The sequence below is a fragment of the Carcharhinus amblyrhynchos genome, chromosome 27 (genome assembly GCF_965287045.1).
Source record: "Carcharhinus amblyrhynchos chromosome 27, sCarAmb.v2.hapA, whole genome shotgun sequence".
Lineage (NCBI taxonomy): Eukaryota > Metazoa > Chordata > Chondrichthyes > Carcharhiniformes > Carcharhinidae > Carcharhinus > Carcharhinus amblyrhynchos.
The window spans coordinates 29,364,341-29,380,006 of NC_137350.1; the positions used below are offsets into that span (position 1 = coordinate 29,364,341).

The window sequence follows — 15,666 nt, forward strand, 5'->3', positions numbered from 1 at the left end:
GCAAATTGCCTGTTGTGCTGTGTACACAGTTTACTGGGAGATTGTGGCACTTACACAATAGCACCCCCAGTGCTCAGCAGCCGGCTTCCCAGCGTGAATAGGCTCCGACTTGCCCCTAATGGCAAGAATCACGTTTGGGCTCTTTTTTCCTACGTGCCATACGATTGTGATCACTGGCTTGCCCAAAATATCGGCACACATCTAACCCTAAGTTTGGCGCTTAGGTTTTTTCAGTAAGATTGTCCCCGAGTGTGCGTGGTGCAGTGTGACAACCTGTGTTTTGTGATATGGGCAACTTTGGAGACCGCTTCTCTTAGTAGCAGCATCAGGGTATGCTGCTGTGTTTGCCCAGTGAGTTCTGATTGTGTTAAAGAAATGTGATTTACCCAGTTACAGGCAAGATGACATGTGGCTCACTCCCATAGCATTTATGGGGAACAGTTGAACCTATTCTGTTTCTCTCACCAGAGCACATTTTCTGAATTAATTTGGGCAGTGCTGATAATTTATTGGAGGGGTCGGGAATAGAATTTGGAACTCCCTAAAGTGTAAGTTTGACTGAGAGTGGAGTCGCGGATAGCATATTCATAAATGAGTTCTGAATGCAGTGGGTTTGATGGGCTGAATTGCCATCTTTTGCTCTGAATTTTATGTTTTTATAAAATTCCATAATCAAACCTTTAGGAACAGCAGACACTTAAGACTGTAAAACATAGGAGCAGAATTAGGCCACTCGGTCCATTGAATCTGCTCTGCCATTAAATCATGGCTAATATTTTTCTCAGCCCTGTTCTCCTGCCTTTTCCCTGATCCCCTTACTAATGAAGAATCTATCTATCTCTGTCTTAAAGACACTCGATGATCTGGCCTCCACAGCCTTCTTTGGCAAAGAGTTCCACAATTCACCACTTACTGGCTGAAGAAATTCATCCTCATCTCTGTTTTAAAGGATCATTTGTTTCTCTGGCTTTGGCTGTTCCAATTTCTTTCAAATGGCCTTTAAACAACAAAATAAAAAATAAATCTGTAAATGAACGAGGCCCTGAAATGAAAAGATGAATAATGTGTTTCAATTTTAAGGTAGTACTCTTTCCCATGGTGTAGCACAGTCCCGTGGCATTTAGGAGTTTTATGTTTTTTTGTTTTCTAATGTTAAGAACACAAGCAGCTCCTGAAGAACGCACAACTGGAGCTGAAGAAGAGCAAACGAAAAGATTACTACAAAATTCTTGGGGTTGACAAAAGTGCAACGGAAGATGAAATTAAGAAAGCTTACAGGAAGCGGGCACTGATGCACCATCCAGGTATGCCAGGTTTCTCTTTGCTGCTGGCTCACAATGCTTTCCAAAGCTGAGTCTGAGCCCCAGTGCAACTGAAATTATTTCTGCTGTACCTGAAAAGAATATTCTGCCATGAAATTTGCATTTAAGTAGAAAATAAGCAAGTTCAGCTACATCTATTTATTTATTTTTGAGTGAGATGGTGCCTTTTGGACTTCCTCGTTCGGCCTGTAAGTTTTTCTTTTTTGAGAGCCACTGTGTTTTGTTGGGAGTTGAAAGTGAAGGCATAGAAAACACTTCAAAGGTACTGGGAAGCTCTCCTTGAAACTGGGCAATATTGACACTAATTACCAGGTTGAGCTTGTTACCAAATATTCAAAATGGCGACAACTTGCCCATCAAGCTGCTAGACAGTTTGAGTCCCATCGTGTTTTTGGTGAGGCAAAGTGACAGCAGAGAAGGGAAGCAAATGCTGCACTCTGGATCCCACTGCCTGCTGTGACATCCTGCCCTGTCCACCCTAAGATCTGTGGGTCAAGAATCGATCCATTCGGCCACATGAAGACCCACGCCAGAAAATCAAAACCCGCAATCTTCAAATTGTGACAGATAACAGGTCCACATTTAAAGAGCTTTGTTTCTGTATCCCTAGATTCCTTTTCTCTTTTGTGCTTTGAGCATCCTATCAGTTCGATTATACTTCATTTTACTAAATGTTTTTCCCAAATATGCTAATTCACATTTCTCTTCAATGAGCAGCTCCTGTGAAATATGAGCGCACTCTGCTGACTTGTCTATCTCTCCTGCATTCTATCCAACAATTTGCAATGACATTTAATTTGGTATTACCTGCAAACTTCAGCATTATTCCTTCTGTGTCTGGATACATTATTTAATTCAACAGAAAGCCAGGAGCTATTTGATGTCAGCTGTAATATTTTGAAAGAATTGGCCATGCTGCTTTGGGACATATCTTCTGGCCAAACTGTGCCAGGTCCTGAGACTAGTTTGCTTTTTGAAGGAGTAATGCCAGTTCGGAGTAGGCTGCCATCTAATGTGATGGCTAGGAAACTCCCTGGTACATTGAAAATAAAACAGGTGCAACAAACAGCAAGAAATATGTTTCAGTTACAAGGTGAAGGAACAGGTCACCAGATTTTTTTTGGTCCACAGTGCAAAATGAGCATTTCTTCATTTATTTCCATGTAGCTGCCTTCCTCCATTTTACAAGGTCTGGCTACGATTGAGGGTTTTGGATTTTTGCCATTCTGTGAGCTCTGTTAATATTAAAGCACCATCTAATGGCCAAACATATAGCAACCGATGCAACAATAAATGTTTACTCAGTGGGTTCTTTAACGGCTGCTGTTCTAATATGTTCTATCTTTGGGTGAGCTAGTCTGTTCAACACCAATTTTTGCTGTGAGCCTTTTATCATACTAAATTTACAAAAGTGCCCGTGGATTCCTTTGTTTTTATTCAAATTCTGCCCTTTTAAAAAATTCATTTACAGGAGGTAGGCAGTGCTGGTAAAGGCAGCATTTATTGTCCATGCCCAGTTGCTCTTGTGAATGTAGAGATGAGCTGCCTTCTTGAATCGCAGCAGTGAATGTACAGACAGTAGCATTTTACATCGAAACTTCACTGCTACTGACTCGCTCACCCCACGTGCAGGACAGCAAGCCAACCCAAATTGCTAACTCACAAATAGATCCACCCCTCCCACCTGGGATTTAACTCATCCCAAGTAGTCACAGTAAGAAATTCAAATGTAACGACTAAATTCTCCTGTCAGTGGTGGGCTATCCAAAACAGCCATGGCTTCATAAATTGTATATCTAAATGTAGATTTCCATGTAATATATTAGTGAATATACACTTAAGTGTCCAGAAACATGTGCATATTTTTTATTTATTCTTTTACTGGATGTAGGTGTCACTAGTTAGGCTGGCGTTTACTTCCTGTCCCTAATTATCCTTGAGAAAGTGGTAGTGAGCCGCCTCCTTAAACCGCTGCATCCATGTGTTGTAGGTACATCTACAGTGCTCCCAGGAAGAAAGTTCCAGGATTTAGTCCAGCAACAGTGGTGGAATAGTGGTATAGTTTCAAGTCAAGATGGTGTGAAAGTTGGAGGGAAACTTGGAGGTGGTGGTGTTTCCATGTATCTGCCAATTTTTGTCCTTCTATGTGGTAGGGGTCATGGGTTTGAAAGGTGCTGTCGAAGGAGCCTTGGTGAGTTGCTGCAGTGCATCTTGTAGACTGGTGTACGGTGTGCATCGATGGTAAAGGAGTGTATGTTTAAGGTGGTGAATGGGATGCTGATCAAGCAAGCTCCTGTGCCCTTGATAGTATTGAGCTTGTTGAGTACTGTTGCAGCAGAGCAGCACTCATCTAGGCGAGCAGAGAGTACGCCACCAAAGGCCTGCCTTGTAGATGGTGGACAGGCTTTGCGGAGTCATGAGATGAGTTACTCATGAAGCTTACACATTTGAGAGTTCAATCTTAAAATTGCAAAAAGCAATGCATTTCACTGCCAACTGGTCTCTTTACCTCTGTGCACAGATCGACATAGTAGCGCCAGTCCAGAGGTACAGAAAGAAGAAGAGAAGAAATTTAAAGAAGTGGGAGAAGCTTTTAGTATCCTCTCAGACCCAAAAAAGAAAGCACGTTATGATAGTGGTCAGGATCTAGATGACGATGGCATGAACTCTGGTGGTAAGTTCTCTTCTCGGCAAAACTGGCGGCTAGCGTTCAGCATTCAACGCTCTAATTAGCATAATTTCTTTAAAGTTTAAAAGATTATTTATTATCACAAGTAAGGCTTACATTAACATTGCAATAAAATTACTGTGAAATTTGCCTAGTCGTCACACTCTGGCGCCTGTTTGGGTCAATGCGTCTAACCAGCATGTCTTTCAGAATGTGGGAGGAAACGGGAGCACCCGGAAGAAACCCACACAGACACAGGGAGAACGTGCAAAACTCCACACAGTGACCCACACCGGGAATTGAACCTGGGTCCCTGGCGCTGTGAAGCAGCAGTGCTAACTTGTACAGTTTTGAACAGACAGAGATCATCAGTCTGCACATTTCTAATTCAGAGCTACCTACCTATTCAAAGTCAGTTTAATGATAAATGCCCTCCGGTGCTGAGCTAGAAGCACCCTATCTGTGTTATTAGGGCCATTTCAGCTGAGGTTTCAGTTGAGAACTCAGATAGCGTTGCTGCTCCAGATTTTTTATCTGGGTGACTCCTACTGGAAATCTGTACATGGACTCTCAGGTGCCAGGTTTGATAGTCCGTATGTGGGCAGTCCTAATGTCCTCAGCACCTATGTTTCATTGTGAGACAAACCTGAAAAAAGAATGCAAAATAGAGAGTTTAGATTTGTTTTACTTGCAGTTTGCAGCTTGTGATTCTTTTATTAATGATCATATGTATATTTTTGTGTTACAGATTTTGATGCTAATAATATTTTCAAGGCATTTTTCGGTAGCCCAGGTGGCTTCAGTTTTGAAGGTGAGTTTTACATATTTGGCACATTTGATAGATACAAGATACACAATTGTGAACCTTTAATTTTAAAGAAAATTGCACTGTAACAGTTTCCTCACTTCAACCAGTGGGTAGGGGCAAGACTTCCAGTGTTCTGAAGCTGGCAAACACTCGTCTGGAATTGAGGATTGGGATTGAATTGGTGACAAGGGTCAGGAATAAATAGTGAGACCACATCACTCTGCCAGCTTACATGCAAACCTCAGCTGGAACCGTTTGTAACTCACAGGGTAATTTTCAGCAAAATGGTGCGCATCTATTTTTAGGTAAATGAAGGCAACCGTTTGGCTTGTTTGATCTCATTCTCCCAGCATTCCAACCCTATTGCCTTCCCAGCAGAGGCAGGCGGGACTTCGGTCCAGTGTCCTGGTTGAAGAATGGGCAAGTTCTGACTGTGGTGGGTAATGGGGTCGGAGTTATTCACCACAGCCAGCCTTTAATATTTGAGTAACCCACCATGGTATGCTGCCCTGTTTGCTCCAGCAGCCTTCCAATAATATTAAACTTACTGTGCAATCCATCATGGCCCTTTGCATTCTAACTTGTGCGCAAAAGGAGCCTTCTTGCTTATCGAGGAAATATTCACTTTAAATACATGGACTTTACCCTGTGACCAGATAAAGCAGCGGTTCGCATGGCGTCTATTTGTCAATGTTAATGGATCTTTCTCTTTCTCTTTTCAGCTTCTGGTCCCGGGAATTTTTTCTTCCAATTTGGCTAATGCACAACTTTTTGTTCAATTTCACTGGATGTAACTCGAGCAGAAATAAATAAATACCCCTGTTTCCCTGTGTTTAATCTATTTAGAGGACAAACTTCCATGTTTCAGTTGAATACCTCTTGTATTCATGTAATTTTATGTTTTTGTTGAAGAAAGATGCCGTCGTCACAGAATGTGAAGCTGACCTTATTAATGCTTTGTTTTTATAATAATTAAAAATAAAAAAAAGGATTACCTCATTTTGAAGTATGCAGTCCCTCGCGCTAATGATCTTCAGTTATGTAAATAAAGGCCTCTGAGCTGTTCTGTAGGTGAGAGTATTTCCTTCCAAAACACAGGGGGGAGAAAAAATCCCCTTTTCATTCAAGCAAAAATAGAACTCGTACTTGAAGCGGTGGATTTTTCGCTCCACCCAGAATGACCAATTGTTAAATGACTGCTGGAGCGGCTTGCTTCGTCAGCCTCCCTGCACAGTCCAATTATTATGCCCTTCCCGGTTACCAACCTGGCTGGTGAATGGAGCATTTGCTACTGACGGTTACAGGTGCTAGCTTCAACTCGCTGCTGATAGGGAACAGGGAAAGGAGAGGGAAATGGTTTGGATTAAAGGCATGTCTTGTCGCAACTTAGCTTTACAGCTGGACTTGCAGGAAGCTTGCCATTGTTTTAAGCTCATTGATTTAAGAATCTTTCCAAACCAGTACAATTGCATTTCGTAAAGATCGTCTGAAAAAAAAATCACCTCGAGTCCTGGAAGCCTTGAAGTGCTCCACTGACATTTTAAGGAAGTCGTCTGTATTTATAACGTAACTATTCTGCCTGCATGTGCTTAGTGTATGTCTACACATAGTGAAGTACAAGTGCAACAGTAAAATTACCAGGACAGGAAACATGAAACCCCTCATAGTTAAAGCCAAGTTATAGCTTCCACAAACATTATGTTCGTTTGCCCAAAATAAACCACATTTTTGACGTGATGCATTGCCAAGGTCTTCCAGGGCTTCCCATCCAAGGGAAGAATCTCTGTCACGCTCCCCCCATTAGCAGTTTGGGTGAGTTGTTTCTGGGATATTAACCCATTCCAGTCACAGAGATAGGATTGTGACCTTTAACCAAAAAATGTTTTGAGCCAAGGCATCTTTTGATAAACGAGTACCCAGTACTAAAGAGTCTCAGCTGCTTGTCAAACTTAACCGTACCTTTGCAGGCAGGTTCTTAAGTAACAGACTGAGAGGCACTACACACAAGGCAAGTTGCCACAGTCTGCAGATTCTAATTGCAGAGTGGCCAAGGCTTGAAGCATGTCGAACAGTCTCTGAGGCAAAGCGGTTTGCTGAGAATGAGATGAAGAGGGGATAATAAATTTCAAATTGTATTTTTTTTTAATGGGCCCATTGTATGTTTTATGTGTGTGTGCTTTATGTAATTATTTGGTTATGTGAAAGTAGGAAGGAAGGAAATCTGCTTCAGAGTAAATGCTCACCTCCATGAATGTCACAAGGTCGATTGACTTTGAGAATTGAAGTAATGTCCAGGTCTTGAGGGGAAAAAAAACAATGTACTCAAACTGAGCCCCTTTTTAACGAACAAACACTTCAGTAAATGTGCAATAACTTGCAAAATACAGGGCGCCCTGCGTTTAAAAACCCTGATCTGTGTGCAGAAATGGAAAGAATGGTTTCACATCAAGTCTCCCCTCCCTCAGCTAGTAATTTGTGTCCGCGAAGATTCAGGCTATGAAATCTCGTATTGCTGGTGCTGTACAGCGGGGGCATTCACTTCTCCAGATTCGGTTGTATCACATTGATTTAAAAAGAAATCAAGTTCTTATTTACCTTATTTTAATGGAGTTCTGGGACATTTCATCCAATTCTCTGTTATGGTTATTAACTCTGCAAAGTGCTGACTTCTGTGGGGAATAAGCCTTTTGTATGATTCATAAACTTAGACCTGGTGCATTAATAAATTGCATGTCCCTTCCTCCTTGAAAATTGCTTTTACTTTAAAAAATGACATCTTTTCCATGAATAACAATTAGTCCAATTGGCTTTGGTGTTGGGCTGGCCATTTTCCTTTTGTTTAATCTTGCAAGTGAAAATGCACCATTTTGTGTATTTGTTAAAAATGCATTCAAATCAAATAACTTATTACAGGATTGTGAATTCTTGCAGCATTCTGCACAAAAGGAAGCCATCCAGGCGTCATACTGAATTTTTTTTCTTTATGATTGGCCAGTATACTTGTGCAAAATTATACAAACTTTTGATTCATCTGTCTGGAGACAAGCTTCTAAGTGACCTAGCCCCAGTGAGATGCAGCTCACAAGAAAAAGTTGGGTATATATATTCAGAGATGGCTTTTAAAATACAGCAGCATTAAAGGAATGTTACTGAATATGCGCACAGGTATTTTTCCCAGTCCCAGGTTGGCTCAGTCTCCTTATCCTTACACCTTTGCGGTTTGTCCTGGGTTTTCTTTTAAGTCCAGATTTGGTTTTGTAAAGATGTTGCTGATGTTAATTTTCTAGGCAGAGTTTGATGCATCTGCAACCTGGTCACCCACATCACAGTAACTTGGTTAAGGCAACATTGGGAGTGAAAAGGTTGCAATAAAAAGATTTGTAGGCAGAATTATCCTGTCATTAATGTGCAACTTTGAGGGGAAAAAAACATACAGGAGCAAATGTTGACATTGGGAACTTCTTTTATTAATGAAGCAGACTACTTTTGAATATCCTGAAAGCTGTATTTGTGAAATACTTCAAACATCTGCCTAGTGAGGCTTGAATTATTGGGTCCATCTGGAAACCAAAGCATTATTTTTCTTCATATAGAATTATTCATTTGTGGGAGCAGTTGCAAGAAAATGGCTTAAGAGAAAATGTAAATGATTCCTGTGTTGCAATTCTGATCATTTCTTTTCATACATTTAAGAAAATTTAAAACAGTGCCACTCAGCTGTGTGGCTACTTATCCACTGAGCCGTCGGGACTCTATGTTTAAATAGATATGCAAGGGAAAGGGAGGAATTCTCAAACCTTTTTGGTCTGATATTTTGGATATTTAAGTTAGGAAAGTAAGGTATTCAATAAAACTGACACCGATCATTTTTTAAAAGATGTTTGAACTTCTGTTATATGTTTCCCACTTGTCCGCCAAACAAAGAATATTTTCAGAGAGATTTTAAAAATTTGAATAACTCTGCCCACTCCCTCCCAGTCCTTTCTTGGCACATTCCACCCTCCCCCTCACTCCCCATGCAAGCCAAGTAGTGTAAGCTGTGATTCATACAAGGGTATAGTTCTACAGATTTTGGTGTCATTTTGGATACTTCATCCAAACAGCCATTCTTCCAGAACAACAAGTGTCTGTTCTGCTGTTCCAGCCATGCTCCATCTTGATCTCAACTGATCTCTTACCATACATGGCCAACAGGGATCACTGGATGAGGTCACTCATTCCTGGCTGTTTTCTCAGCTTCTATCTTCCTGGAAGCTGAAGCCAGTATTAGTTCCTAAATGCTGCTTTAGTTGACAGCAGTTAATTCAATAAAAATGAAAAGATTGTGTCTAGGACTGTGATGAACCATCTGCTTTGGTTCAACACTGATGTCTAAAAGGTTGAGATTTTAAAGGATCTGTTTTCAGTTTCATACTGAGAATCTACTGATAAATTAAAGGTGTCTATCGCCCTGACTTTCCATCAATGAATGGAGTACAAAGTTATATACCCCAATTTACTGAGCACAATATTGCAACCCTTGAGATCCCCAAGCTTGATGTGTGTTCACTTCAGTAAATGGTGGATGAGTATAAAGGATAAAATGAAATGCTAAAAACTTGAACTGAGAGGAAAATACACGGCATTGGTATAGCCATGGTGGAGGTGCATCAGAATTGTTCAAATAAATCTATACCCAAAATAGTAACCAATTTTGTAACACGTGTGTTGCTGTGTATTTGCAAAATGTTTGTGCTACCAACTTTGAAAATCATTTGCTATTATTAGTTTATTAAGAGGCCAATCATTACCATGGAGGGAACAGGAGACATTTATATTATGGGCGATGCTCATTTTACAAACTGAAGTCTAATTGCTGGTGGCTATTATGACTTTTTTTTTGGTATTGTGCCTGTATTCACACTGAAAATTGCCAAATACAGACTGTCAGACTGCTGTTTTTTTAAACAAATAAAAGGGGAAGTAATCCCCTTTTTATTCAAACAAAAAAAACAACAGCGAGTTTTCGCATGAATGCATTGTTCCATAGAATACTTTTCTTCAACGTTTTATAGTGAACCTTTGGAGACCTGGCCTTGAAGTTATCAAAACCTGAAAGGTATGAGAATTCAACAAACTTTACCATTAAATTGTGTAAGGAACAGGTCAGTGACTCTTATCCAGTACTGTTAATTTCAGTTTCCTATACCGCCTCCTGCTGATGATTTCCCACAATGTTATCACTCCTGGCGTATAGATATCCAAAAGTATATCATGTTTAAAAACTTAATTCTGAGTAGTCATTTTCCATTTAAGATGTCCCAATGGTAGATTCTTAACTGCACCTTATGAAGGGTTTTAAATATGTTTCCTATTTTGTGTAATGTATTTCTCTAGTAAGCCTTGTGATGTACATTAAGCTGCACATACTTTGTTCTGATTGTATGATTTCTCACCGTTTTACTGCTGTACAATATGTACACTCTGTACAGTATTCATGTACAAAGTGAATGTTAAATAAAAATTGAAAAAAAAGGAATGCTCAGTTAATAGATGATTTCCGTACGTCTGGTCTATTCTCGTATCCCTGGCCTGCAGATAACGGCTCACAGTTGTGCTGCCTTCAAAGGACTTCATGTGATGTGGCAATCGCAACAGAAGTGGTGTCTGATCATGCACAGTACTTATTTCCTAAGCTATTCGTATATATCCACACTCAAAGGATAGTAGGACTAGGGGGCACAGCCTCAAGATAAAGGGGGGGGGGTGGTTTAGAACGGAGTTGAGGAGGAACTTCTTCACTCAAAGGGTGGTGAATCTGGAATTCTCTGCCCGTTGAAGTGGTGGAGGCTACCTCGCTAAATATTTTTAAGACGCGGGTTGATGGGTTTTTGATAAGAGAGGGGATTAAGGGTTATGGGGAGAGGGCGGGAATGTGGAACTGAGCCACGACAGATCAGCCATGATCTTATTGAATGGCGGGGCAGGCTCGAAGGAGCAGGAGTAGGCCATCCAGCCCTTTTTCTTATGTTCTTATAATAGCTGTGTTACCTGTCTGGTGCCAGCTTTCGGGACATTTGTTCAGGAAAGGAACTTTCAGTGGTGGGGGGGGTGGTGGATCCAGTTGTCGGCCACGTAGGCACCAACTGCATAAACAGGACATGAGGCTCCACATAGTCAGCATTAAGAGCGATGCACCAAATTAAGAAGCAGAACCTCAAAGGTAACTTCTGGCACAGTGATTAGCACTACTGCTCACATCACCAGGGACTCAGGTTCAATTCCCGCCTTCGGTCACCTGTGTGGTGTTTGCACATTCTCACTGTGTCTGTGGGTTTCCTCTGGGTGCTCCGGTTTCCTCCCGTAGTCCAAAGATGTGCAGGTTAGGTTGATTTGCCATGCTAAATTGCCCTTTAGGCTCAGAGGGATTAGCAGGGTAAATATGTGGGGTTATGGCGATGGGGCCTGGGTGAAATTGTTGTCAATGCAAGCTCGATGAGCCGAATGGCTTCCTTCAGTAGGGATTCGATGATTCTAATCTGAGCAATGTACAAATCAGCAGACAGCAAATAAATTCGGAAGATGAATGGGTGGCTCAAAGACTTGTGGGGAAGGAAGTCACCAATGGGAATTATTTACAGGTCCCTAACAATAACCAAAAGATATCAAGAAAAAACATTGGGATAAAGGGACGATAATAATCATAGATGATTTTAATCTACATATAAATTGGAAAATATCAGACTGACGGCAATAGCCTGGATGATCAGTTCATAGAATGCTTTTGAGATAGTTTCTTCAAGCAGCATGTTCTGGAATCAACCAGGTTATATTAAATTAATTAAGGACAAGTATGTGGGCATGAAAGATACGCAAGCTGAAGTGAGCTGGGATACTAAAGGATAGCTCACTAGGGAAGCAGTGGTAGACATTTAAGGGGCTGTATAAGAATACCCATCATGAGTTCAAGTTTATTTATTAGTATCATGAGTAGGCTTACATTAACACTGGGAGGAGGTTACTGTGAAAATCCCCTAGCTGCCACACTCCGGCACCTGTTTGGGCACACTGAGGGAGAATTTAGCATAGCCAATGCACCTGACCAGCATGTCTTTCAGACTGTGAAGAAACTGGAGCACCCGGAGGAAACCCACACAAACACAGAAAGCATATGCAGATTCAGTACAGACACCTAAGTCAGGAATCGAACCCAGGTCTCTGGGGCCATGAGGCAGCACTGCTAACCATGTGCCACCCAGGCAATAGCAATGCGAATTAAAAAATGACAGTCTTGCTAAACAAGTACTCCTGTTGTATCTTCACAGTCAAGACAAAAAGCTAAATACCAGCCATGGAAGGGAATCTAACACTAAGTCAAGGGCAGGGATTTATTGGATTTAATGTCAATAAAGAAAGTGTTCATGAAGAAAATAACGTGCCTTAAGTTGAAAAGATTTTCCAAACCTGATGGTTTCTGCAGCCTATGACAGTACACCAGAGTTGAAACAGAATGATTCCATCTCTTTTATTGAAGCACTGTGTAGTTACATTTTAAAAAGAAAGCAAAACATTGACATAATCACTCAAAGACAATTAAAACAAAGCAAACTATCCTTTTCAATTTCTATGGACCTCTCCCCCCTTGATCTGGACTGAATCCTGAGGTTTCATGCGGACCCTCAGTTGATCAGGTGGATTCCCACAACAGGAAGAAACTCGCTCCCTCATCTTATCCACTGGTCGAGTGAGCTTGACTGAGCAAATTAGATACATAGCATGTTGCAGGCATATATCTATCTGTTTATCAATAGTCTTAACCCTGATTCCATTAGCAACTGACTCATCTGAAAGCAGACAAGACTGAGCAGTAAATACTAGGCAAGTAGTATGATAGCCAGACTATTATAACTAGCCATTATAGCACAAGCAAAGAAAATGTCCTACCTGAAACAGCAAAATTATAATCCTAAAAAATTTAGAGAAAGTTAGGAAATTGCCATGCTAATTGATTTTGGTTAAAATACATACCCTTAAAATGCTTGAATGTGATCACAATTATCTACACACCAACATACCATTTTCGCTTTCACTGTCATCCAGTTAAAACTATTTTCATGTCTCATAATTCAGTTCACACCTTTTGTTTCTTTCTAATTATTCTCCAAATCGGTTGTGAGCTTCTTTCTTGGGTAAAAACCAGAAAAAAGGGTCTTCACTTCAACTGGCTTGGTCAGTTCGACAATCCACCTCCCCAAGCCATAGCAGGACAGCAAACCTTTCTCCATCTCCATTTGATGTTCAGGCTTCTCGCCTTCCTTCTCGAGCTTCAGAATATCAAGCAGGTCTAAGCCCGTCTGAACTGCCTTTATTCCAGGAGCACAGGCCAAGGTGATGTGGGACCGGCTGCCAAGCGGCAGTTCGGCCTCTGCGCTGTCTCTGCCACCTTCACTTGCTTCCTCCCTTGGCCACAGCAGTTTCTGGTTTTTGTCCAGGACAACGCGGGCTCCCACCGTTCTGGGTGTGACAAACAACGCTGTCACTTCCAGCGTGAAGGCCTTTGCATAATTTTGCTCAACAACCTAAAAGGGGGGGAAAATAAAACAAAAAAAAGAGTGCGGCGCCAGTTACTTATCAAGACCACTGCGATGCAGGAGTAAATGCTTCTGTTAAGTTGATAGGTTTTGCTTGTGGCTCAGTTGGTAGCAGTTTGGCCTCTGAGGCACAAGATTCCAGGTTCAAATCCCATTCCAGGGCAAGAACACAAAGAAAATGAAGCTGGTGCTCTAGTGCAGTACGGAGGGACTGCTGCACTGCTGGAGGAGCAAGGCTCTATTTTCTGGGGTGGATGTAAAAATTCCTGTGGCATTAATTCAAAGAAGAGTAGGGGAGTTATCCCTGGTGTCCTGCCTATCTTTATACCTCAATCAATGTTGCAAAACCAAATGTTTGTTCGTTATCACATAGCCGTTTGTGGGATCTTCCTCTGCACAAACTGGCTGCTGTGTTTCCAACATGACGTGGAGACGTCAGTGTTGGACTGGGGTAAACACAGTAAGAAATCTCACAACACCAGGTTTATTTGGTAGCAAAAGCCACTAGCTTTCGCAGCGCTGCAGCGCTCTGAAAGCTAGTGGCGTTTGCTACCAAATAAACCTGTTCGATTTTAACCTGGTGTTGTGAGACTTCTTACTGTGTCCTATATGACAGCAGTGACTACACTTCAAAAAGCACTGGCTGCAAAGTGCTTTGAGATGTCAGGTGATCCTGAAAAGTGCTGTATAAATACAATTATTTCTTTTCAATTTAGTTACCATTGGTAAATAGACAGTAAAAAGATAAAAGATTACAGGACATGTGTTATTGCTCCACAAAAACCCCCTTCCACCCCTTTTCAGATAAACCTGACCACCCATGCCTTTCCTCCCTTGCTCTGTCTCTTTCACTTCCCTTCAAATGCAACAGACACAAGGAGAGAGGAAAACAAAATGAATTCTCATGTCTGGCCACATCAAATACCCGCAGTCCCATTAAGCGCCAGGTGGTGGCAGTGCTGAATGAATTGCCATTTTAAAGAGTTCTGCGCTATATTCCAAATCAAAAACCCTTCGTAGCCACCTAACCTGCACATCTTTGGACACAAGGGCCAATTTAGCAAGGCCAATCCACCTAATCTACACATCTTTGGACACCAAGAGGTAATTTAGCATGGCCAATCCACCTAAGCTACACATCTTTAGAATGTGGGAGGAAACTGGAGCACCTGGGGAACATAAGAACATATGTTCTTATAAAGACAAAGAGACAAAGAACAACACAGCACGGGAAACAGGCCCTTCGGCCCAACGAGCCCGCGCCGCCGTCCCACTGTCTCAGTGACCTATTCATGATTTTAGTCTACGCCTAATGTGCGAGGATCAGGGAGGTCCAATATAGGGACAATTTGTTACCCAATCAATCAGCCTAAAAGCACATCTTTGGGATGCGGGAGGAAACCGGAGTACCCGGAGGAAACCCACGCAACCACGGGGAGAACGTGCAAACTCCCACAGACACAGGCCCAAATCCATGTGTCCGCACAGCAACAGAGATAGTCTCTGAGCTGTCATGTTGCCCTCGAGATGGTCCAGTTTAAGCACACTAACGACATGAAGCAATAGGCAACTCCCGAAGCAACATCCAAGAGCAGCCCACTACAACCTGCCGCATGCATGCCCCTTGCTGGACTTAAATGCCTGTGGAGACAAAAAATTCATTATTAAACAGGCAAAGACTGTAACATCCCTGAGGCAAAAACGTAATCCCAAGCCTACAATGTTTAGTAAGGCCTGCTATATCCCCCTATATGTAGCCCGCTCATGTGGCTGTCTAAGTGACTCTTAAACAACCCTAGCGTGCCTGCTTCCACCACCTTACTCGGCAGTGCATTCCACACCCCCACTACCCTTTGCGTGAAAAACTGCCCTCTAATATTTGTCTTATACCTAGCCCCCCTCACCCTAAGCCCGTGAACCCCTCGTTCTATCCATTTCTAATAGCGGAAAAAGCTTACCACCATTTACTCTATCTATCCCCTTCATAATCTTATAAACCTCTATTAGATCCCCCCTCAGCCGACGTCTCTCAAGGGAAAACAGCCCAAGTTCGTTCAATCTTTCCTCGTAAGCCAGCCCTTCCATACCAGGCAGCATCCTGGTAAATCTCCTCTGCACTCTCTCCAGGATCTCTACATCCTTCCGGTAGTACGGCGACCAGAACTGGACACAGTACTCCAAGTGAGGCCTAACCAACGTTCTATACAACTGCAACATCAGACTCCTACTCTTATATTCTATACCCCTTCCTATGAAGGCTAACATACCATACGCTTTCCTCATCACATTCTGCACCTG

The 15,666-nt window shown here is 41.9% G+C and overlaps 2 protein-coding genes across 5 annotated transcripts in view; one reads left to right on the top strand and one right to left on the bottom strand.

Annotated features, from left to right (window-relative positions):
- The window catches only part of dnajc7 (DnaJ (Hsp40) homolog, subfamily C, member 7), a 52,180-nt gene extending 41,851 nt beyond the window's left edge, over positions 1–10,329 (top strand). Inside the window, exons 11-14 of the mRNA XM_080213763.1 lie at positions 1,158–1,304; positions 3,844–3,996; positions 4,739–4,801; positions 5,521–10,329. Coding sequence (XP_080069889.1) covers positions 1,158–1,304; positions 3,844–3,996; positions 4,739–4,801; positions 5,521–5,558 — 401 coding nt within the window. The 3' untranslated portion in view covers positions 5,559–10,329. The remainder of the gene's footprint in view (positions 1–1,157; positions 1,305–3,843; positions 3,997–4,738; positions 4,802–5,520) is intronic.
- A 1,958-nt stretch (positions 10,330–12,287) lies between these two features.
- The window catches only part of cnp (2'',3''-cyclic nucleotide 3'' phosphodiesterase), a 29,346-nt gene continuing 25,967 nt past the window's right edge, over positions 12,288–15,666 (bottom strand). For all 4 annotated transcript variants that reach the window (XM_080213759.1, XM_080213761.1, XM_080213762.1 and 1 more), the window contains one exon: positions 12,288–13,356. In XM_080213759.1, coding sequence (XP_080069885.1) covers positions 12,928–13,356 — 429 coding nt within the window. In that variant the 3' untranslated portion in view covers positions 12,288–12,927. The remainder of the gene's footprint in view (positions 13,357–15,666) is intronic.